The 24,727-nt window shown below is 38.9% G+C and overlaps 1 protein-coding gene and 1 pseudogene across 1 annotated transcript; both read right to left on the bottom strand.

Moving 5' to 3' along the window:
* Positions 1 to 12: 12 nt before the first annotated feature.
* On the bottom strand, positions 13 to 6,550 carry LOC138441574 (E3 ubiquitin-protein ligase RNF130 pseudogene; annotated as a pseudogene).
* Positions 6,551 to 23,321: 16,771 nt separating this feature from the next.
* Positions 23,322 to 24,275, bottom strand: LOC138441573 (putative olfactory receptor 2W6). Its single transcript, XM_069592699.1, has one exon. The coding sequence runs from the start codon at positions 24,273 to 24,275 to the stop codon at positions 23,322 to 23,324; it is 954 nt and encodes a 317-aa protein (XP_069448800.1).
* Positions 24,276 to 24,727: the final 452 nt, after the last annotated feature.

The raw sequence follows: 24,727 nt of genomic DNA, 5'->3' as shown, positions 1-24,727 counted from the left end.
ATTAGCATTCAACTAGCTGTGGCTCTGATGATCACGTAGCAGTGTGACAGCACTGAGGAGGCCATAACTGTCAATAATAAATTGTTCTTTTGTTACTACGATGTTGATCTCTCTTGTTCTAGGAGTGTGCTCCCCATGTTGAGGAAGAAGTGAGATCCCCAAGTTGTGGCTCCAGGCCAAACAAGTTGTCACTGGAGAGCTCACCTAGGGCTGATTTTCAGTTAACTACTTGGGCTCTGTAAGTGTTTCCATATCAAATGCTACTTAATCAGTAGCCAGCAAATTTGGCACAATTCCCAGAGCCTTCAAGATATTCAGTTTGCGCATGGTACAGGTACAATGTTCACTAAGTCAGGGAACCACACAGGATTTGTAGAATACATGCTTGCAGGGGAGAATCTGGACAATATCATTCTGTTTATAGCTTTCTATGCAGACTGCACAATGATCAAAGTCTGGATCTGTTTCCTTACCACCCTGTTTCACTGTTCTGCTTGTCTATTTGCTGGTGGCTTTCTTGGCTCCATCTCCAAAAGGACGCTGGTTCCTGCCCCCCGGGCATTGGTGTACCTGATCTTCTGAATGAAGTAGTACATAAGCCATGCCGAAGAAATAATCATCAAAACCATGAAAGATATTGACACAACGACTGAAGTTCTTCCGCGGCATCTGAGTTCCTATAGCTATTGTCATTTGTACAGAGATGTTTTTCTCCAGATAACTCAAAATATCATTACCTCTCAATTCTGTAATCATGACAATAATAATATCTCCAGTGCCTGGATGAGTCATGGTGACTGGCTCTTCTTTGGATATATTATTGTAGATGACTAGAGCAACTGCATTGTGGAAAACAGGCAGGCCGTGATATTTTCTCTTTAAAGGTGCAATTTCCCCTCTGCAGCAAGGCAATCCACGGTTTGATGTTAGGAGGGACAAAGAACCATGTTTGAAGATCACAGCCCAGATGATCAGCAACTCCATGGATGGGCATCAGTGCCAGGAACTGACGGCCTTGGGCAAGCTCATAGCGCTCTCGCGATGGATGCAGGGTGTAAAAAGGAGTGCCGCGGCTAGGCTCCCGCACCGTCACGTTGATGAGTGCAATGTAGCACTCCTGGCTCGCGTTGTCCAACCACGCTGGTCACAGGCTGCTGGTCAGCAGAGCGAGCGCGGCGAACCAGGCGGCGCTCACAGTCCCTCCTGGCCGCCAAGGTCGCTCGTCTAGGGGCTCCCAGGCCGCTGGGAGAGGCGGGACGGCGCCTCAGACCCTGCAGCATGGACGCATGCCCTGAGACCAGTGCCAAATTCGGCACTCCTGGGAGCCGGCGCCACAGAACCGCTGCTTGGCCACCTCCAGGACTTGCCGGGTCGTCTCCTCTGGGTCACTCCAAGGCCTGGTTTGCGGGCCCACTCCATCCCCTGTGGCCGGTCCCGCTGAGTGGGGGCTCCTCAGGAGAATGCCTGCAATACTGATAATGCCTGCAATTTTGATAACTAGCTTTGGAGTACAGTTTGAAGTCAGGGAGCCTGATTCGTCCAGCTCCATTTATCTTTCTGGAAATTGCTTTGGCTATTTGTGGCCTTTTGTGTCTCCATATAAATTTTAAGTTGTTACTTTTGTTGTCGTTCTAGTTCCAAGGAAAAAAACAGCATTGGTAACGATACCGATTGCATTAAATCTGTAGATTGCTTAGGGTAGTACAGTCATTTTGATAATATCCGTCTTTCAATGCAAGAGCAAGGTACAGCTTTCCATCCCTATTGTCTTTGATTTCTTTCATCAGGGTATTAGAGTTTTCAGAGTACAAATCTTTTGTCTCCAGAGGTAGGTTTATTCCTAGGTATTTTACTCTTTTTGATGCCATGGTAATTGGGGTTGTTTCTTGAATTTCTCTTTCTGATATTTTGTTGTTAGTGTTTAGGTGTGCAGCAGGTTTCATTGATGTGCTCTAGCCGTTTTCTGGAAGCATCTTTAGATTTTTAATGTATACTGTCATTCCATTTGCAAACAGTGACAGCTTTACTTCTTTTCAAATTTGGATTCCTTTTACTTGTTTTTTTTTTTATTTCTCTGTGATTGCTATAGCTAGGACTTCCAAAGATTGTTGAATGAAAGTGAAGAGGGTGGACATCCTTGTCTTGTTCCTGATCTTAGAGGAAATGTTTTCAGCTTTTTACTGTTGAGTATAATGTTATCTGTAGGTTTGTCACATATGGCTTTTATTATGTTAAAGTAGTTTCCCTCTATGCCCACTTTCTGGAGAGTTTTTATCGTAACTAGATGCTGAACTTTGTCAAAGCTTTTCCTACATTTATTGAGATGATGGTTTTTATTCTTCAGTGTGTTGATATGGTATATTACACTGACTTATTTGCAGATACTGAAAAATCCTTGCATCCCTGGGATAAATTCCACTTGATCATAGTATATGAACCTTTTAACATATTGTTGGATTCAGATTGCTAGTATTGTGTTGAGGAATTTTGTATCTATGTTCATCAGTGATATTGATCTTTGTTTCGTTTTTTGTGGTATCTTTGTCTGGTTTTGGAGTCAGGATGATGTTTACCACATAGAATGGGTTTGGGAGATTTCCTTCCTCTGCAACTTTTTGAAACAGTTTCAGAAAGATAGGTGTTAGCTCTCACCTGAATATTTGATCGAATTCACCTGTGAAGCCATCTGGTCCTGTACTTTAGTTTGTTGGAAGTTTTTTAATCACAATTTCAAATGCACTAGTTGTGATTGATCTGTTCATATTTTTTATTTCTTGTTGGTTCAGTCTTGGGAGATTGTATCTTTCTAAGAACATTTCCATTTATTCCACGTTATCCATTTTATTTGCATGCAGTTCCTCTTAGTAGTTTCTTAATGTCCTTTGTATTTCTGTGATGTCAATTGTAACTTCACTTTATTTCTAATTTTATTGATTTGAGCCCTTTCCCTTTTTTCTTGATGAATCTGGCTAAAAGTTTATCAAATTTGTTTATTTTTTCAAAGAACCAGCTTTTAGTCATTCTTCAACTCTGTTTCATTTTTTGTGCTCTGAATGGTATGTTTTCTTACCTTCTATTGACATTAGGTGCTGTTTTTTTTCTTCTTCTCCAGTCAGTTTAGGTGTAAGGTTAGGTTATTTATTTGAGATTTCTCTTGCTTCATGAACTGCTTTTGCTGCATCCCATAGGTTTTGGATCACTGTGCTTTCATTTTCATTTGTCTCTAGGTATTTTTTTATTTCCTCTTTGATTTCTTCAGTGATCCATTGGCTGTTCAGTAGTATATTGTTAAGCCTCTATGTGCTTGTGTTTTTACTAATCTCCTAGCAATGTGGTTGGAAGAGATGCTTCATATGAATTTAGTTCCGTTCAGTCACTCAGTCATGTCTGACTCTGCGACCCCATGGAATGCAGCATGCCAGGCTTCCCTATCCATCACCAACTTCCAGAGCTTGCTCAAATTCAAGTACATCAAGTTGGTGATGCCATCCAACCATCTCATCTTCTGTTGTCCCCTTCTCCTCTCACCTTCAATCTTTACCAGCATCAGGGTCTTTTCCAATGAGTCGGTTTTTCACATCAGGTGGCCAAGGTATTGGAGTTTCAGCTTCAACATCAGTCCTTCCAATGAACACCCAGGACTGATCTCCTTTAGCCTGGACTGGTTGGATCTCCTTGCAGTCCAAGGAACTCGCAAGAGTCTTCTCCAACACCACAATTCAAAAGCATCAATTTTTCGGCGCTCAGCTTTCTTTATAGTCCAGCTCTCACATCCATACATGACTACTGGAAAAACCATAGCCTTGACTAGATGGACCTTTGTTGGCAAAGTAATGTCTCTGCTTTTGAATATGCTGTCTAGGTTTGTCATAGCTTTCCTTCCAAGGAGCAAGTGTCTTTTAATTTCATGGCTGCAGTCACCATCTGCAGATTTTGGAGCCCAAGAAAATAAAATAAGTGGTAGAGCAGGGGAAAAAAATGTCACCCATAATATTTTTCTATTCCTACAGAAATAAACATTATTGACTCTATGATCTAAGCAGTCTAATGTAATCAACACACCACTAGTTGGTTCCCTAAATGTTATAAATTTGAATCAATTCACAGCCTCCATCCCTGCTTCTATGTTCAATTTTACTTGGGCCTGGGAACAAGACTGGCAAAAGAGACTGACTAATATCTACTGGAAGAGTTTTTATCTATCAACTATCAAGATCCATCTCTCCAGCGGATATACTTTAGTGCAGATTTATGTAGGACATAGTTATCACATTCTATGCCTCTTTCAAGAAGTTCATCTACAGCCTGTTTCCAGATTTCTGTCATTAACTTCCCAGCCCTTTTCTTGTCAAATCCCTGAACAAAACACCAGCCTGTTAGGCAATGACCAGAAATCAGTGTGTATCCAAACTCAGTTGCACATCTCCTTCCATGAAAATTAAGAGCCAGATGAACTACCTGTAGTCTTCCCACTATCTATAATGTGGGGATATAAAATGTCTCTATACCACTATCTTACAGGATGCTTAGAGGGGGCTGTGACATAATAATGACAATTTTTTTCTACTGCTTGTGTATAATTTAGATTAATCTATAAATAGGTCCTTGTTTTTTCCTCCATTGATAATTGGTTAAAAATTACAAAAATTTTGAGGGCTTAGGGCAGTAAGAGAAAGAAGTAGGTCAGTAGTGACCTAGGGAGTCAGAGAAGTAACATGAATTGGGAAAATAGTTAATGGAGTCACTGATAATTTTTACCTTGTTTAGTACCCAAAAATAAAAAGACCAAATGGTGGAAAATCATAATTTTAAAATCATTAGATGAAAACTTTCAAGATCTGTAGAATGATGTCAGTCTGAAAACTGAAAAATATTCCTGACTCTTTGAAAAGATGAATAAAAAATATTTCTTGGTATTTGAATGTACTATAATTTTCTTTGCCTGTTCATGGTTTAATTTAAAATTAGTACTCAAGATTTTAGAGCCTCCAAACATAGAAGCAAGGAACAGGACAGAAGTACCCACTGGGATACCCATTTTCCCAAGCATGCATCATCCTCTTGATCTCAAGACTGGATGCCAATTCAAGACAGTAGTGCAGGTATTCCTCAGTTTATTCAGGAATAGTTGACCAAACACATCACCCCAGAACTACAGAGGACAGCACTGAACTCTGCTCATCTCTTACCCTATCTCTGGCACAAAGAAGAATTATAAGGATTACTAGCACTCTCTTTCAGTTGTTTTAAATGGCCAGGCTGATAGGTCATTTGCTAACCCAACTGCTACCTACCTGTGCTACTGAATTCAAGTCCATACTGCTCACTGTACAGTTTGGAGCTGATGACCCAAAACTTATTTGATGTAGCAAAAGGAGCTGTAAGAGTGAAGTTTATAGCAATATAATCCTACCTTAAGAAACAAGAGACATTTCAAATCAACAACCTAAACTTATGCCTAAACCAATTAGAAAAAAAAAGAAAGAAAAAAAAAGCCCACAAAATTAGTAGAAGGAAAGAAATCATATATATTAGAGCAGATATAAATGAAAAAGAAATTAAGGTAGCAATGGTAAAAAAAAAATCAATGACAGTAACAGCTGTTTCTTTTATAAGATAAGCAAAATTTATAAGCATTTACCAGACTCATCAAAAAAAAAAAGACTCAATAAAATTAGAAATAAAAACAGAGAAGTTGCAACTGACACTGCAGAAATAGAAAGAATCATAAGAGACTACTACAAACAACTACATTCCAATGAAATGGATAAACTGGAAGAAATGGACAAATTTTTAGAAAAGTACAATCTTTTAAGACTGAACCAGGAAGAAATAGAAAATATGAACAGACCAATTACAAGCACCAAAACTGTAACTTATTAAAAATCTTCCAACAAACAGAAGCTCAGGGCCATATGGTTTCACAGGTGGATTCCCTCAAATGCTTAGAGAAGAGCTAACATCTGTACTGCTCAAGCCCTTCCAAAACTTGCGGGGAGAAGAACACTTCCAAATTAATTCTATGATGCTACCATCACCCTGATACCAAAACAAAAGATATAACAAAAAAAGAATTAATGCCATTCTCCCAAATCATCCCACCCTCTCCCTCTCCCACAGAGTCCAAAAGACTGTTCTATACATCTGTGTCTCTTTTGCTGTCTCACATACAGGGTTATTGTTACCATTTTTTTAAATTCCATATATATGCATTAGTATACTGTATTGGTGTTTTTCTTTCTGGTTTACTTCACTCTGTATAATCGGCTCCAGTTTCATCCACCTCATTAGAACTGATTCAAATGTATTCTTTTTAATGGCTGAGTAATACTCCATTGTGTATATGTACCACAGCTTTCTTAGCCATTCATCTGCTGATGGACATCTACATGTATAATATCATATAAGAAACGAATTGCCAGTCTATGTTCGATGCAGGGTGCAAGATGCTTGGGGCTGGTGCACTGGGATGACCCAGAGGGATGGTGTGGGCGGGGGTGGGCGGGGAGGTCGGAGGGGTGTTCGGGATTGGGAACACGTGTACACCCATGGCGGATTCATGTTGATGTGTGGCAAAACCAATACACTATTGTAAAGTTAAAAAAAAAAAAAAAGAAAGAAAATTACATGCTGTTATCACTGATGAACATAGATGCAAAAATCCTCAACAAAATAGTAGAAGAATCCAACAACACAATAAAAAAAATCATATACCATGATCAAGTGGGATATATCCCAGGGATGTAAAGATTCTTCAATATAAAAACCAATACAATATTGTGAAGTAATTAACCTCCAATTAAAATAAATAAATTTATATTTTAAAAAATGAAAGGTATCTTGGGATATAGGGCATGAAAGGAGTTATTGAAGCTTGAGGGCCATTTAAAAAAAAATCAACCAATATGATACACCATATAAAAATTAAAGGATTAAAAACTATATGATAATCTCAATAGATACCAAAAAAGCTTTCAACAAAATTAAGAAGCCATTTATGATTAAAAAAAACTTTCCAGAAAAAGGGCATAGAAGGAACCTCCCTCTACATAATAAAGATCATATATGACCATATATGAAAACTCACATCAAACATAACTCTTAATGGTGAAAACCTGAAAGCATTTGCTGTAAGATCAGGAATAAGACAAGAGTGTCCACTCTCACCACTATTATTTAACATAGTTTTGGAAGTCATAGCCATGGCAATCAGAGAAGAAAAAGATATAAAAGTAATCCAGATTGGAAAAGAAGTAAAACTGTCTCTGGTTGCAAATGGCATGATACCATACTTAGAAAATCCTAAAGATGCCACCAGAAAATTACTTAACCCAATTAATGGATTTAGTAAAGATGCATGATGAAAATTAATACACAGATATTTCTTGCATTCCATAAGTTAATAATAAAAAATCAGAAAGAGAAATTAAAGAAACAACCCTATTCACCATTGCAACAAAAAGAATGAAATACCTAGGAATGTCTACCTAATGAGAAAAAAGATCTGTATGCAGAAAATTATAAGACACTGATAAAAGAAATCAAACATGACAGTAACAGAAGGGGAAATGCACTATTTTCCTGAATTCAGTTCAGTTCAGTTGCTCAGTCATGTCCAACTCTTTGAGATTCCGTGGACTGTGGCATGCCAGGCTTCACTGTCCATCACCAACTCCAGGATCTTACACAAACTCACGTCCATCAAATCAGTGATGTCTTCCAACCATATCATTTTCTGTCATCCCCTCCTCCTCTCACCTTCAAACTTTCCCAGCATCAGGGTCTTTTCCAATGAGTCAATTCTTCCCATCAGGTGGTCAAAGTATTGGAGCTTCAGCTCCAGCATCAGTCCTTCCAATGAATATTCAGGACCGATTTCCTTTAGGATGGACTGATGGATCTCCTTGCAGTCCAAGGGACTCTCAAGAGTCTTCTCCAACACCACAGTTCAATGGCATCAATTCTTCGGCACTCAGCTTTCTTTATAGTCCAGCTCTCATATCCATACATGACCACTAGAAAAACCATACCTTTGACTAGACAGACCTGTGTCAGCAAAGTGTCTAGATTGGTCATAGATTTTCTTCCAAGGAGCAAGTGTCTTCTAATTTCATGGCTAATTTCATTTCTGCTGTGATTTTGGAGTCTGCACCCCGCCCCCCCACAACAAAAACTAAAGTCTGTCACTGTTTCCATTGTTTCCCCATCTACTTGCCATGAAATGATGGGACCAGATGCCATGATTTTAGTTTTCTGAATGTTGAGTTTTAAGCCAACTTTTTCACTCTCCTCTTTCACTTTCATCAAGAGGCTCTTTAGTTCTTCTTCACTTTCTGCCCTAAGGGTGGTGTCATCTGCATATCTGAAGTTATTGATATTTCTCCCAGCGATCTTGATTCCAGCTTGTGCTTCATCCAGCCCAGCATTTCACATGATATGCTCTGTGTATAAGATAAATAAGCAGGGTGACAATGTACAGTCTTGATGTACTCCTTTCCCGATTTGGAACCAGTCTATTGTTCCATGTCCAGTTCTTACTGTTGCTTCCTAACCTGCATACAGATTTCTCAGGAGATGGGTCAGGTGGTCTGATATTCCCATCTCTCAGAATTTTCCACAGTTTATTGTTATCCACACAGTCAAAGGCTTTGGTATAGTCAATAAAGCAGAAGTAGATGTTTTTCTGGAACTCTCTTGCTTTTTCAATGATCCAGCAGATGTTGGCAATTTGACCTCTGGTTCCTCTGCCTTTTCTAAATCCAGCTTGAACATTGGGAAGTTAATGGTTCACATACTGTTGAATCCTGGCTTGGAGAATTTTGAGCATTACTTTGCTAGCGTGTGAGATGAGTGCAATTGTGGGATAGTTTGAACATTCTTTGGCATTGCCTTTCTTTGGAATTGGAATGAAAACTGACCTTTTCCAGTCCTGTGGCCACTGCTGAGTTTTCCAAATTTGCTGGCATATTGAGTACAGCACTTTCACAGCTGCATCTTTCAGGATTCCTGGATTGGAATAGTCAATATTTTGAAAATGACTATGCTACTCAAAACAATCTACAGATTCACTACAATCCCAAGCAAATTGCCAACGGCATTTTTCACAGAACTAGAAAAAAATTTCACAATTTTTGTGGAAACACAAAAGACCCTGAATGACTAAAGCAATCTTGAAAAGAAAAATGGAGCTGGAGGAATCAGGCTCCCTGACTTCAGATTATACAAAAGGCTACAGCTTTATAATCAAAGCTGTTTATTACAAAACAGTAGGGTACTGGTCCAAAAATAGAAACATAGATTTTTTTTTGAACAATGTAGAAAGCCCTATATACCTATGGGCATCTTATCTTTGACAAATTGGGCAAAAATATACATTGGAGAAAAAACAACCTCTTCAATAAGTGGCACTGGGAAAACTGAACCGATATGTATAAAAAATGAAGTTAGAACATCTCCTAACTCAATACATAAAAATAACCTCAAAATAGATTAAAATACCTAAATGTGAGGCTAGAATCTATAAATCTCTTAGAAGAAAACAGGCAGAACACTCTGTGATGTATGACAGTAAGATGCTATTAGATCTGCATCTAATAAACAGAATAAAAACAAAATAAAGAAAAAGAAATTAAGGAAACAATTCCATTCACCATTGCAACGAAAAGAATAAAGTACTTAGGAATATATCTACCTAAAGAAACTAAAGACTTATATATAGAAAACTATAAAACACTGATGAAAGAAATCAAAGAGGACACTAATAGATGGAGAAATATACCATGTTCATGGATTGGAAGAATCAATATAGTGAAAATGAGTATACTACCCAAAGCAATTTACAAATTCAATGCAATCCCTATCAAGCTACCAGCCACATTTTTCACAGAACTAGAACAAATAATTTCAAGATTTGTATGGAAATACAAAAAACCTCGAATAGCCAAAGCAATCTTGAGAAAGAAGAATGGAACTGGAGGAATCAACTTGCCTGACTTCAGGCTCTACTACAAAGCCACAGTCATCAAGACAGTATGGTACTGGCACAAAGACAGACATATAGATCAGTGGAACAAAATAGAAAGTCGAGAGATAAATCCACACACATATGGACACCTTATCTTTGACAAAGGAGGCAAGAATATACAATGGAGTAAAGACAATCTCTTTAACAAGTGGTGCTGGGAAAACTGGTCAACCACTTGTAAAAGAATGAAACTAGATCACTTTCTAACACCGCACACAAAAATAAACTCAAAATGGATTAAAGATCTAAATGTAAGATCAGAAACTATAAAACTCCTAGAGGAGAACATAGGCAAAACACTCTCAGACATAAATCACAGCAGGATCCTCTATGATCCACCTCCCAGAATTCTGGAAATAAAAGCAAAAATAAACAAATGGGATCTAATTAAAATTAAAAGCTTCTGCACAACAAAGGAAAATATAAGCAAGGTGAAAAGACAGCCTTCTGAATGGGAGAAAATAATAGCAAATGAAGCAACTGACAAACAACTAATCTCAAAAATATACAAGCAACTTATGCAGCTCAATTCCAGAAAAATAAACGACCCAATCAAAAAATGGGCCAAAGAACTAAATAGACATTTCTCCAAAGAAGACATACGGATGGCTAACAAACACATGAAAAGATGCTCAACATCACTCATTATTAGAGAAATGCAAATCAAAACCACAATGAGGTACCACTTCACACCAGTCAGAATGGCTGCGATCCAAAAATCTGCAAGCAATAAATGCTGGAGAGGGTGTGGAGAAAAGGGAACCCTCCTACACTGTTGGTGGGAATGCAAACTAGTACAGCCACTATGGAGAACAGTGTGGAGATTCCTTAAAAAATTGCAAATAGAACTACCTTATGACCCAGCAATCCCACTGCTGGGCATACACACCGAGGAAACCAGAATTGAAAGAGACACATGTACCCCAATGTTCATCGCAGCACTGTTTATAATAGCCAGGACATGGAAACAACCTAGATGTCCATCAGCAGATGAATGGATAAGAAAGCTGTGGTACATATACACAATGGAGTATTACTCAGCCGTTAAAAAGAATTCATTTGAATCAGTTCTGATGAGATGGATGAAACTGGAGCCGATTATACAGAGTGAAGTAAGCCAGAAAGAAAAACACCAATACAGTATACTAACACATATATATGGAATTTAGGAAGATGGCAATGACGACCCTGTATGCAAGACAGGGAAAGAGACACAGATGTGTATAATGGACTTTTGGACTCAGAGGGAGAGGGAGAGGGTGGGATGATTTGGGAGAATGACATTCTAACATGTATACTATCATGTGAATTGAATCGCCAGTCTATGTCTGACGCAGGATGCAGCATGCTTGGGGCTGGTGCATGGGGATGACCCAGAAAGATGTTATGGGGAGGGAGGTGGGAGGGGGTTTAATGTTTGGGAATGCATGTAAGAATTAAAGATTTTAAAATTTAAAAAAATAAAAATAAAAAAAAAAAACAAAATAAAAACAGAAATAAAAACAAAAATAAACAAATGAGACCTAATTAAACTTAAAAGTTTTTGCACAGCAAAGCAAACCATAAACAAGTTGAAAATACAACCCTCAGAATGGGAGAAAATATTTGCAAATGAAGCAACTGAAAAGAATTAATCTCCAAAATATATAAGTAGCTCATGCAGCTCAAAATCAAAAAACAAGCAACCCATTCAAAAACTGGGCCAAAGACCTAAAGAGACATTTCTCCAAAGAAAACATAGAGATGACTGACAAACACATGAAAAGATTTCAACATTGTTCATTATTAGAGAAATGCAAATCAAAGCTAAAATGAGTTATCAACTCACACCAATCAGAATGGTAATCATCAAAAAATCTACAAACAGTAAATACTGGAGAGGATGTAGACAAAAGGAAATCCTCTTGCACTCTTGGTGGAAAGGCAAGTGGACACAAACACTATGGAGAATAGTATGGAGAGTCCTTTAAAAATTAAAAATAGAATTACCATACGACAGTAATCCCATTACTGGGCATATACCCTGAGAAAACCATAATTCAAAAAGACACATGCTTATTTAAAGCAATTATCCTTCATTTAAAAAATTAATTAATTTTAAAATAAGAGACACAGGCACCCCAATGTTCATTGCAGCACTATCTACAATAGTGACGACATGGTAGCAATCTAGATGTCTATCAATAGAGGAATTGATAAAGAAGTTGTGGCACAAATGCATAATGGACTATTACTCAGACATAAATGTAGGGGACAGGAAGAATAGAAGAAAAACAGGCCCCGGCAAGGGCTGCAGAAGGAATTTATAACTAATGATAAACTGGATGCTTTAAGGCATGAGACTCTTGGAACAAGTCCAGAGGGAACAGTTCATAATCTTGAAAACAGGATAGGATCCTGGGGTCGGAAAACAGACCCCAGACTGTTTTCCAACTGGAGTCTCAGAGTCACATTTTTTACATATCTGCAGGAAAATCTATAAATAAGAATATTAGTCTTAGTTACTGATTTGTTATTGACTACTGTTTCTTGGTTACTCAGTGGTTAATGATCACTTTGTTCTTTGGCCCTGAAGGCCCCATGAGTTATGGCTTAACTCCCTGCACAATCCTTCCTTCACAGCTGAGAGTATAATATAGCTGGCATGGATTCAGTTTCAGCACCTTCACCTTGGAGTGGTGATGGTCCCCTGATCCTCATCTTTTACTGGAAAAAGTTGATTTAAAGCTCAACATTCAGAAAACAAAGATCACGGCATCCAGTCCCATCACTTCATGAGAAATAGATGGAGAAACAGTGGAAACAGTGTCAGACTTTATTTTTTGGGGCTCCAAAATCACTGAAGATGGTGACTGCAGCCATGAAATTAAAAGACGCTTACTCCTTGGAAGAAAAGTTATAACCAACCTAGATAGCATATTCAAAAGCAGAGACATAACTTTGCCGACTAAGGTCCATCTAGTCAAGGCTATGGTTTTTCCTGTGGTAATATATGGATGTGAGAGTCGGACTGTGAAGCAGGCTGAGCACCGAAGAATTGATGCATTTGAACTGTGGTGTTGGAGAAGACTCTTGAGAGTCCCTTGGACTGCAAGGAGATCCAACCAATCCATTCTGAAGGAGATCAGTCCTGGGCGTTCTTTGGAAGGAATGATGCTAAAGCTGAAACTCCAGTACTTTGGCCACGTCATGGGAAGAGTTGACTCATTGGAAAAGACTCTGATTCTGGGAGGGATTGGGGGCAGGAGGAGAAGGGGACGACAGAGGATGAGATGGCTGAATGGCATCACTGACTTGATGGACGTGAGTCTGAGTGAACTCTGGGAGTTGGTGATGGACAGGGAGGCCTGGCATGCTGCAATTCATGGGGTCACAAAGAGTCGGACACGACTGAGAGACTGAACTGAACTGAGCTGAACTGTGTCTTGTTTTTCATTCTCCCACCACATCTTACTTTCAGAAACCCTGCTTGTCGAGCCAGACTCAACACATAAAAAGGAACAAAATTTGGTCATTTGTAGATGAACTTAGAATCTGTCATACAGAGTGTGAAGTAAGTCAGGAAGAGAAAAGCAAATATCATATATTCATCTATTCATATATGTATATGGAAACTAAAAAATGGTACTAATAAACCTATTTTAAGACATGAATTGAGATGCAGGCATAGAGAATGGGCTTCTAGACACAATGGGGTAAGGAGAGGGTGGAACAAATTGAGAGGGTAGCATTGACATATATACACTACCATTTGTAAAACAGATAGCTAGAGACAAGCTGTTGTATAGCACAGGGAACTCATGGAGGGGGGGAGGGAGGCTCAGAATGGAGGGAATATATGTGTAAATATAGCTGGTTCAGGAGAAGGCAATGGCGACCCACTCCAGTACTCTTGCCTGGAAAATCCCATGGGTGGAGGAGGCTGATAGGCTGCAGTCCATGGGGTCGCTAAGAGTCGGACACGACTGAGTGACTTCACTTTCACTCTTCACTTTCATGCATTGGAGAAGGACATGGCAACCACTCCAGTGTTCTTGCCTGGAGAATCCCAAGGACGGAGGAGCCTGGTGGGCTGCCGTCTATGGGTCGCACAGAGTCGGACACGACTGAAGCGACTTAGCAGCAGCATAGCTGGTTCAAGTTGCTGTACAGCAGAAATTAACACAACATTGTAAAACAATTATACTTCCATTTAAAACAATAAATTTAAAAAAATTTTTAAGGTTTTGCTGCAAGGAATAAGACTTTATTCAAAAAACCAACAAAATATGATTATGGCCTAGTGCCCTAAAGAGCCAGCTCAACTCAGAGTAGAATCCAGGCTTCTTCTATGCTATGAGAAACACAGAAGCAGGAGGACCCAAGATTAAAGGGTACAGGTGTATTGCCGCCTGACCTTCAAGGGAAGCATAATCTTTCTTTGTTATTCACAAACCTGAATTTGTTTGTGAATAACAAGTCTTTGTTGTTCACAAACCTGAATTTAAAAACTCCTGTGACTGAAAGGGAATAGAATCTAAAAAAGAATTTTAAAATATATATAATATATATATATATAATGGGCTCACTTTGCTATATAGCAGAATCTAACACAGCATTGTAAATCAATTATACTTCAATAGCAAAATAATTTTTAAAAAGACTCCTATGAAACTTCAAGTTATTGGCAGTTATTTTACTTGACCTTCTTATCTCTTCCTATTTGCAAGGTTTCTAGACTAAAAGAGCATTTATCTACAAGAAGTAATGCTGTCTTACGCTTAGTCGTTCAGTCGTGTCTGACTCTTTGTGATCCCAGACTGTGGCCTGCCAGGCTCCTCTGTCCATGGGGATTCTCCAAGGAAGAATACTGGAGTGGGTTGCCATACCCTCCTCCAGGGGATCTTCCCAACTCAGGGATCCAACCCAGGTCTCCCACACTGAAGGCAGATTCTTTATTGTCTGAGCCACCAGGGAAACCCAAGAACACCGGAGTAAGTAGCCTATCCCTTCTCCAGGGGAATCTTCCCAACCCAGGATTTGAACAAGTGTTTCCCCTATTGTGGGTGGATTCTTTAACAGCTGAGCTACCAGAGAAGTCCAAATGCATGCTCATAGACAAGCAATTCTCAACAAAGAGACCAAGAATACACGATGTAAAAAGGGCAGTGTTTTAAGTAAACAGTTTGGGGGAAACTGAATATCCACATGCAAAAGAATAAAATTGAAGCCCTAGCTAACACCATACACGTAAATAAACTAAGAATAGATTAAAGGCTTACATGTTATAATCTGAAACTCCTGGAAGAAACATGAAGGAAAGCCTTCATGGCATTGGTCTTGGAGATGGGAAGCCCCAAGACATAATAGTCATCACTAAACTGGAACTGAGGTTTGGGAACTTTCTTGAGGAAACTAAATGAGTTATTTGAGTACAAGCAACATTTTTCTAATGTTTAACTCAACATGAAGGACTGAAGTAAAAGAATACTTAGGTTAAAGAATGAGAAAGGCAATTTCCACACGGTGTTAATTTTTTCTCTGTTACATATGCTTAACAGTGAAGACATCCTCCCAGAACCCAGAGATATAGTTGAAGTGTGATTTTTTTGCCTCAGAATGAAGTCAAGACTGAAAGGACACCAGTGATTCTACACAATTTCTGGCCTCACATCCAGTAGAGGTGTCACATACCCACAAATAGAACCATCTGGAGACAGTGCAGCCAGAGGGATAGTGAGGGAACATCTTCCTAAATAGAGTGAATTTCTGTCCTATTTGAGAGTAAGTCCTTAAGTTACAGTGAAAAGGAAAAAGATGCTTACATGACCTGTTCAAAACTAGCCACTTATCTTTTTGTATCATGTGCCTTTCCTGCTCAATATATCAGAATCTTCTAGTGGAGACTAGAAGACAACCCTTGTCACCTTTGCCCCCTTTTGTAGCCAACAGTTGCACACAGGTTTTGATGCCCTCTCACCCAAGCAAACAGACCCTGAGTCAACCCAAGCTCCCTTTGTGAACTCCCCAGTTTTCCCGCAGGGTCTCCTCACATGCTTACTCAAGCATGCACAGTCTGGAAATGAAGCCACTTCTCCCACAGGGATGGAAGCCAGTGGAGATGCTTCCCTTCCATCTATCAGGAAACTGATCTGAGATGCATTTCTGTGTGGGTGTTTTTTTCACATCAACCAGTTCTCTGACACAAGTTGAATATCCTTACAATTTAACTGACACTATCTGCCAGGAGATAGTGTCAGATTTCACAAGTTAAAGAATAGGTCCCACAAGACTGTACCTTACTTCAGACACCAATTATAAGTCCACTTGTCTAATTATACCAGTTATAAATAGGAGGTTACCATAACTTCCTTCTCAGGTTTGATTAATTCGTTAGAAGGCTCACAGAATTCAGGAGAACACTTTAATCATTGAATTATTCATCCATCCCAGAGGATAATAAAGATTATAAATAAATACTCAGATAAAGAGATATACAAGGTGGAGCCAGATAAGTCGCAAACATAGGAACTTCACCCTAAAGGAGTTTGGGGTGTTCCACTCTCATAACACATGGATTTATTCTTGTTCACCAACCTGGAAACTCCCAAAAGCCTATACTTCTGAGTTTTTATGGAGGCCTCACAACAAAGGCATTGTTGATTAAATCTATGAACTTTAATGATTGATTCAACCTCCATCCTCATTCTTCTCCCCTGAGTTCAGGGGGTTGGGTGGAGGATGGGAAGGGCAGAGCTAAATTTTTCAATTCTATAATCACTTAGTCGTTTCCTCTGGGAATGAGCCCCAATCTAGTGGTTATTTCCAAAAACCACCCCATTAACATGAACTCAGGTGTGGCTGAAAGGGATTATTTTTTATTATTATTAATAGCAAATCACATCCATTTTATCTTTATTGCTCTAAAACCATTTTAGAAACTGGATTCTTTACCAGCTGAGCTACCAGAGAAATCTAGAAATAACTAAATATTATAACAAAAGACATTTCTATAGATCCAATAATTTAGGAAATTATAGAAGTTTGGGAAGTTATGTGCCAGTACCTATGGACTGGGAATGAAGACTTACACATATATCTCACTTTATATCAAAATATTCACAATTTCATACAGCTACCAGTTCCCTGCTAAATGGAACACTAATACCCTCAGTTCAGTTCAGTTCAGTTCAGTCACTCAGTCGTGTCCAACTCTTCGCGACCCCATGAATAGCAGCACGCCTGGCCTCCCTGTACCCATCACCAACTCCTGGAGTTCACTCAAACTCATGTCCATCGAGTCGGTGATGCCATCCAGCCATCTCATCTTCTATTGTCCCCTTCTCCCAGGAGCCCCCAATCTCTCCCAGCATCAGAGTCTTTTCCAATGAGTCAACTCCTCACATGAGGTGGCCAAAATACTGGAGTTTCAGCTTTAGCATCATTCCTTCCAAAGAACACCCAGGACTGATCTTCAGAATGAACTGTTTGGATCTCCTTGCAGTCCAAGGGTCTCTCAGGAGTCTTCTCCAACACCACAGTTCAAAAGCATCAATTCTTCTGCACTCAGCTTTCTTCACAGTCCAGCTCTCACATCCATACGTGACCACTGTGAGAGTTGCCTTGACTAGACAGACCTTTGTTGGTAAAGTAATGTCCTCCTTTTGAATATCCTATCTAGGTTGGCCATAACTTTCCTTCCAAGGAGTAAGCATCTTTTAATTTCATGGCTGCAGTCACCATCTGCAGTGATTTTGGAGCCCAAAAATATAAAGTCTGACACAGTTTCCACTGTTTCCCCATCTATTTCCCATGAAGTGATGGGACCGGATGCCATGATCTTCGTTTTCTATGTTTCGCATGTTTATAGACACTTTGATATTTCCTTTAAGAAACTACCAATTTATTCTCTTACAACAACATGTAGTAATGCATACAGTCTCACTATTGGATGAATGTTGAGCTTTAAGCCAACTTTTTCACTCTCCTCTTTCACTTTCATCAAGAGGCTTTTTAGTTCCTCTTCACTTCTGCCATAAGGGTGGTGTCATCTGCATATCTGAGGTTATTGATATTTTTCCCAGCAATCTTGATTCCAGCTTGTGCTTCTTCCAGCCCAGTGTTTCTCGTGATGTACTCTGCATAGAAGTTAAATAAGCAGGGTGACAATATACAGCCTTGATGTACTCCTTTTCCTATTTGAAACCAGTCTGTTGTTCCATGTCCAGTTCTAACTGTTGCTTCCTGACCTGCATATAGGTTTCTCCTGGTCATGGCCAAACTCACCTCTGCCTTTGCCCTGCTTTCCCTTTAATTGATATTATAAGCCAGATATACTAGGCATCCTCTGTATTGCAGACACAGAGGTTAAAGTGATTTCCCCAATCTCAGAAAACTCTACTGTCTTCCACTTGGGTTGGGACAATTGTTAGGACAATTGTTAGGAGCTAGATAGTTGGGTAAATTGTTAGGAGCTAGATAGTATCCAAACTATGAAGGTTAAAACCTGTAAATACCCTCAGCATGGCAAGCTGCTTAGCCCAAGACAGTAATAAAAGATTTGAGAAATCAACCCAGAATAGTGCAGACTCAGAACTTCCTGGCAAGTTCTTTCACTAAGTATTTTATAGATATGTTTTTTTTGTCAACATGTACTATGTATATTCATTTTTGAAGAAAGTGATGTTTCACATGTTTATAGACACTTTGAAATTTCCCTTAAGAAACTACCAATTTATTCTTTTACAACAACATGTAGAAAGGCATACGGTCTCACTATTGGATGGATTATACTAACATTGGATTCTGTAGATCATTTCAGTCTTTGCTTGTCTATCTTACCTGTTTATTTTGCAATATTTGATCATTAGTGAGTTTTAACACCCTTTGAAATGTTTTGGGGGCTATTTGTTCTTTTGCACTAAATTTTTTCCCTTATTTTCATTGTTGTTTTTGTTGTTCTTTTACTTTGCTTATTGATTTAAATGAACATTTTATATATGAATTTATTTCCCTTTGTAATTATAAGTGGTGAATAATTTTTCCAGTTAGATGTTACCTCTTTGGTATTTTTTGTTTATTTGTTTCCTTTATGGAATAAAAGTTTTAAATTTCATGTATTAAATTCCATCAATCATGTATTTATGCTTTCTTAAATTCATTATTTCATTTAATGAAATTAATTATAATTTTAATATGTTTTACATGTATAATCTGTTTTGGGGGGCTGGGGCTGAAAAACAAGGAAATGATGTCATCAATTTCATGAGGTGTTCAAGTTTATCAAATAAGCAAGCCAATAGCAAGTATAGATTAGAAAAAGACAGGACTAATACTCAAGCAGGATCTGTCTGGAAGACATGACAGAAGGTCTGGAGTTGCCATAACAGTAGAGTTTATACCTCTCTTTTTTGCACATAATTCTTTTATTTCTTTGGAAAATATTTCTTTATCTCACTGTTTACTAGTATTCACAGTAAGATGCACTGTTGTAACAGAAACCAACAATATAGTGACTCAAAGGAGATAAAGTTTATACAGGTGTAAGGTGCATCTCTGCTGTAGAAGATTGGCAACCATCGGTTGAAGAGCAAAGACTACTGACAAACAATAGATTTATTTGTTAACTGGCAATTAACCCTGTATATGAAATATAAACTTAGATGTGATCACCATCAGTTTGCTCTTAGACTCAGAAAGATCACTTGATGTTTGCTTAAATCATATACCCCTACAGCTCATCTAATCTGGAGTTCATGCTCCCATGGGCCAGAGGCTTTCTAAATGCAGAACCCAAAATATGAGATTTGTGCTGTCAAGAAAGAAAAAGAAAAAAATGTGTAGTCTTCATATTTAGAAAGACTGTTAATCAGTGTTAAAATATGATCATCATCATCTTACTCTTCTTCAGCATCTTTGTCATAATCATCATTATCACTAAATTAGATTTTATTTAAGTAAGGTTTCTGAATGGGTAGCTGTTCCCTTCTCCAGGGGATCTTCCCAACCCAGAGATTGAAACTAGGTCTCCCTCATTGCAGGCAGGAAGCCCTTCTGATATTAATAAAAGGGAAACAAAGACAAAAATGATGGAATTGTATGCAGTGAAGTTATTATATGCTTTAGTTAGAATTCTATTTTGAACCACATCTACAAACTGGAATCGTATTTAATGGTGAACCTTGTTGACATGAAAGCCTTCATTATGGAAAAATGGCTTAGAGATAGTTTTCTCTTTAGAAAGGAAAGGGGTGCATTAAAGGAATTCAGCTATTCAAATTCTGTGTCATCATAATGAAGAACAATTTCTGTCTACATGTAATTACTTAAAAACCTTTAAGTACATTTTGGTAAAATACAGAGGTTTTAATATTTCTCTCCTATAGGTGGATTCTGTTTGCTAGCTTTGTGAAGCTGCATTTGCTAGAATATATATTAGAGAAAGATGTGTTCACCAAAAATCAAATTATGGTTTTCATAAATCATTGAAAATGCTTGCAATCTTATCCTAATTGACTTTTATCGATCTTGATATACTTAACACTTCAGTTTTTTTTTTAATAGGTACATTAGAAGTGCTTATCAAGCTGTTTTCTTTCAGAAAAAATGAGCAAATATCATTTTGAATGATTAATTATTCTATATGATTTATTTCAATATAGCATAAAATCTTGTTCTAAGACTGTTGTTTATATAAAGTGAAGTGAGTGAGTGAAAGTCAATCAGTGGTGTCGACTCTTGGCTACCCCATGGACATCCATGGACATCCATGGAATTCTCCAGGCCAGAATACTGAAGTGGGTATCCTTTCCCTTCTCCAGAGGACCTTCCCAACCCAGGGATCCACCCAGGTCTCCTGCATTGCAGGCAGGTTCTTTGCCAGCTGAGCCACTAAGGAAGCCCAAGAATACTGGAGTGGGTAGCCTGTCACTTCTCCAGCGGATCTTCCCAACCCAGGAATTGAACCAGAGTCTCTTCCATTGCAGGTGGATTCTTTACCAACTGAGCTATCAGGGAAGCCCTGTTGTTTATACAGACCCACACTAAATGCATTTGATGTACCAAAAGCTACCAAGAGATGGTATACAAAGCCTGGGAGATACAAGTATAAATGTATCAAAACATTAGACAAAACAGTGAAAAAAATTCAGAGACTTTATAAGAGACACAAAAAAAGAAAAATTGAAACAAACTTCCTTTTACTTGGAGAAATCAAAAAATAAAAATAGTACTTTAGATGTAGGCTCACTTGTCCTCTTTATTTTCTGCAATACCCAGTTAACTTCTGACAATTCAAAGAGAAAATCTGAGCAAAAAAAAAAAAAAAAAGACAAATTTTATTTTGTCTGAGGAAACAACTATTTGAATATGTGGGAAAAACAAGAAATTGAGTATAAACCTAAAGAATTTAGGGTTTAAAAGTTAGATAAAGCTTATGCAAAGGTTAATTGAGACATACTTAATTTTATATAAGATTTTTGGAAAGTACTGATAGAGACTGTATTAGTCAGGATTCTCAGAGAAAGAGAGCCAGTAGGATATGTAGAGGTAGGGAGATTTGTAGATCTTTAGATAGACAGATATTTAGAGAGGGGGTGAGAGAGACAGAGAGATTATATATCTACATAAGAAAGAGAAATTTAGGAATTGGCTTATGGGGTATAGGCGGCTGGCAAGTTTGAAATCTATAGAGCTAGCTGAAAACCCAGGAAAGAGGTGATGTTGTAACTAGAGTGCAAAGGCAGTTTGGAAGCAGAATTCCCTCTTCCTCTTCCTCTGGTGACCTCTTTCTAAGACCTTCAAGTGATCAGATAAGACCTATTCTATTTTAGGTACTATGACCTAGTCAAGTGGACACTTGTTTACACAAGTTAACCATCATAAAGACTAACTAGTTCCTGGAAATAGTTGACATTTTATTACTTTAAAACTTATTCAAAGTTTCTTATTTTCACTTTACACTGTCAAGTCTAAGAAAAAACAATGTGAGGCTAACTACGACTTGCCATTAAATCTTGAATCATTTTTACTTCAGAAATGTCAAAAGTGAAAATGCATGAGTTGACAAAACACAGCTCTATTTTCATAATAATTAGTTTCATTGTCAGCATTGTCATCATCATCATCATCATTTGTCCTGGAAAACTCTTTTATATCAAGCAGTGTGTTTCCCTTGTTTCCCAGACTCTTCCTGTCCATGTGTTACCACACCACTATTCTTCTTCAATGACCCTCTGTTTTTGAATTATTGAAACTTGTATCCCTAATGCTTTCTCCAGGGGAGACATACAGCTTGCTTAGGAGCTTTTTCCAATAGAGACTCTTTAAGGAGGTGACTTTCAGACTTTTTTGTCCATGGTTCACAGTAAGACACATATTTAACAGACATACACACTCACACAATTGATTCACCTTACTCTGTGTGATCCTCTGAGATTTTCTAATCTATTTTATGTTAACTCACTTTTAAATGCTTGTTAAAATTCATTGAATTGATTTCATGATCAGTAAGGGACATATGACTTAAAATTAAAAGAAATATTGCTCTAACTGAAGCAGCTACAAATTGCTTACACAGGACAGAAGAAGGCAAGCAATGGCCTGAAGAATCAATAGTATCATATCCATGGGGGTCTGGAAAATTCAGAACTAAAGGGTATATGAAATAGAACAAGTGTAACCCTAAATAGAACAAGTGTACCCCTAAAAAAGGAAAAGAAAGGGATGACAGGATATGAGATGGTTGGATGACATCACCGATTCAATGGACATGAGTTTGAGCAAACTCCAAGAGATGGGGAAGGACAGGGAAGCCTGGTGTGCTACAATCCATGGGGTCTCAAAGAAACACATGACTTGGTGACTGAACAACAACAAACACAAAATAATGGTCATTTTCTCTCACATACACACACACACAAACATATATGTCCACACACTTATTGTTCTGACACGATGCCTCCTTTTCTGTGTATCTGACCTGAAATTGACATTACAAATCTCTGGAATCAGAGTCACAAGTTAGCTGCAAAGAAATAATTACCTCCCTGTAAAACTCCACTGAGTAGTACATTATCCTTTGTGATTAGCTGGCATGTTATCTTTTGTAACTATAATAACTCTGTCATTTTGCAGAAAATAGAGGGTCTGTACATCTGCAAGCAAGGAAACAAGTTATTGAGTAAAGGGCCCCTGAAAGAGAGAAGACCCTGCTTTATAACATTTCAGCATTATACAAGGAATTGTGCATTGTTATTGTGCTGAAACAGAGCAGTTTTCATGGATGAAAGAACCTCAGGATGAGTACTGCCTGCCTACATCAGTGCCCTCTTGCATCCAATGGGCTGCGGTCTTTCCCAAGAACCTTCCGCATGGCCCACTTCACATCCTTGTTTCTCAGCGTGTAGATGAAGGGATTCAGAGTGGGGGTCACTAGGCAGTAGAAGAGGGTGAGAAACTTGCCCTGGTCCTGGCTCGCTATATTCCCAGGTTGCATATACATGCAGATAATGCTGCTGTAGAAAAGAGATACCACAACCATGTGGGAGGAGCAGGTATTAAAGGCCTTTTGCCTCCCTGCTGCAGACTGGATCCGCAGCACCGCAGCTGCAATATAACCGTAGGAGACAAGTATCATTGTGAGAGGCACAAGAACGATGGGAATGGCCAGGAAGAAAGCCAAGCCCTCAACCCGACTGGTGTCCACACAGGAGATTCGAATGATAGCAGGCATCTCACACACAAAGTGGTTGATGCGGCGGTGACCACACCTCCCCAGGGACATCGTCAGTGGGGACATCAAGATGGAGTTGGCAATCCCACTAAGCCATGCGAAGGCTGCCAGCTGCAGGCACAGCTGCGGGTGCATGATGGTCGTGTACTGAAGCAGCTTGCACACAGCCGCAAAGCGGTCATAGGCCATGACAGAGAGTAGAATGCACTCAATGCCCCCCACAGAGAGGAACGCAAAGAGCTGGATGACACAACCCACATAGGTGATGGTTTTGTATGGGCCCCAGAGGTTGACCAACATCTGGGGAATGCTGCTGGTTGTGTAGCAGAGATCCAGGAGAGACAGGTTGCTGAGAAAGAAGTACATAGGGGTATGCGGTTGAGGGTCCACCAGGGAGAGAAAGATGATCATGGAGTTGCCAGCAACAGCCAGAAAGTAAAAGATCATGTTGACAAAAAACAGGACCATCTCCAGCTTTGGCCGGTCAGAGAACCCAAGCAAAATGAAATCTCCTCCAGAGCTCTCATTGTTTCTCTCCATCACCTTTGGCTTGATAAACCTATTTTAATATATTTTCTATTATCCATACAGAAAAGGTTCATCTTATTTTATCCCCACAGTAAGAAAGCTTTTTATTTTGCTACCCACACTATTTAAATGGACTGTATTTCCAGCTGATTACTGGGAATTTCAGGGCAAGACATTAAGTAAAGATGCATGCGTGCATGCTAAGTCACTTCAGTCGTGTCCGACTCTTTGTGACCCTATAAAGCTGACCATGCTTCCTTGTCCATGGGATTCTCCAGGCAAGAATACTGGAGTGGGTTGCCATGCCCTCCTCCAGGGGATCTTCCAGACCCAGGGATCGAACCCACATCTCCTGTGGCTCCTGCAATGCTGGCAGATTCTCTACCACTGAGCTACCAGGGAAGCCCTTAAACAAAGACATTTGGCTGTAAAGGAATGGAAGTTATAACTTTTGCTTCAGTAGC

Source organism: Ovis canadensis, chromosome 5, assembly GCF_042477335.2.
Source record: "Ovis canadensis isolate MfBH-ARS-UI-01 breed Bighorn chromosome 5, ARS-UI_OviCan_v2, whole genome shotgun sequence".
Lineage (NCBI taxonomy): Eukaryota > Metazoa > Chordata > Mammalia > Artiodactyla > Bovidae > Ovis > Ovis canadensis.
This window is presented reverse-complemented; position numbering and strand designations above follow the sequence as displayed.

What these genes read in the sequence shown, in the direction of transcription:
- LOC138441573 (XM_069592699.1), bottom strand. Translation starts at nt 24,275, where the DNA reads ATGGAGAGAAACAATGAGAGCTCTGGAGGAGATTTCATTTTGCTTGGG.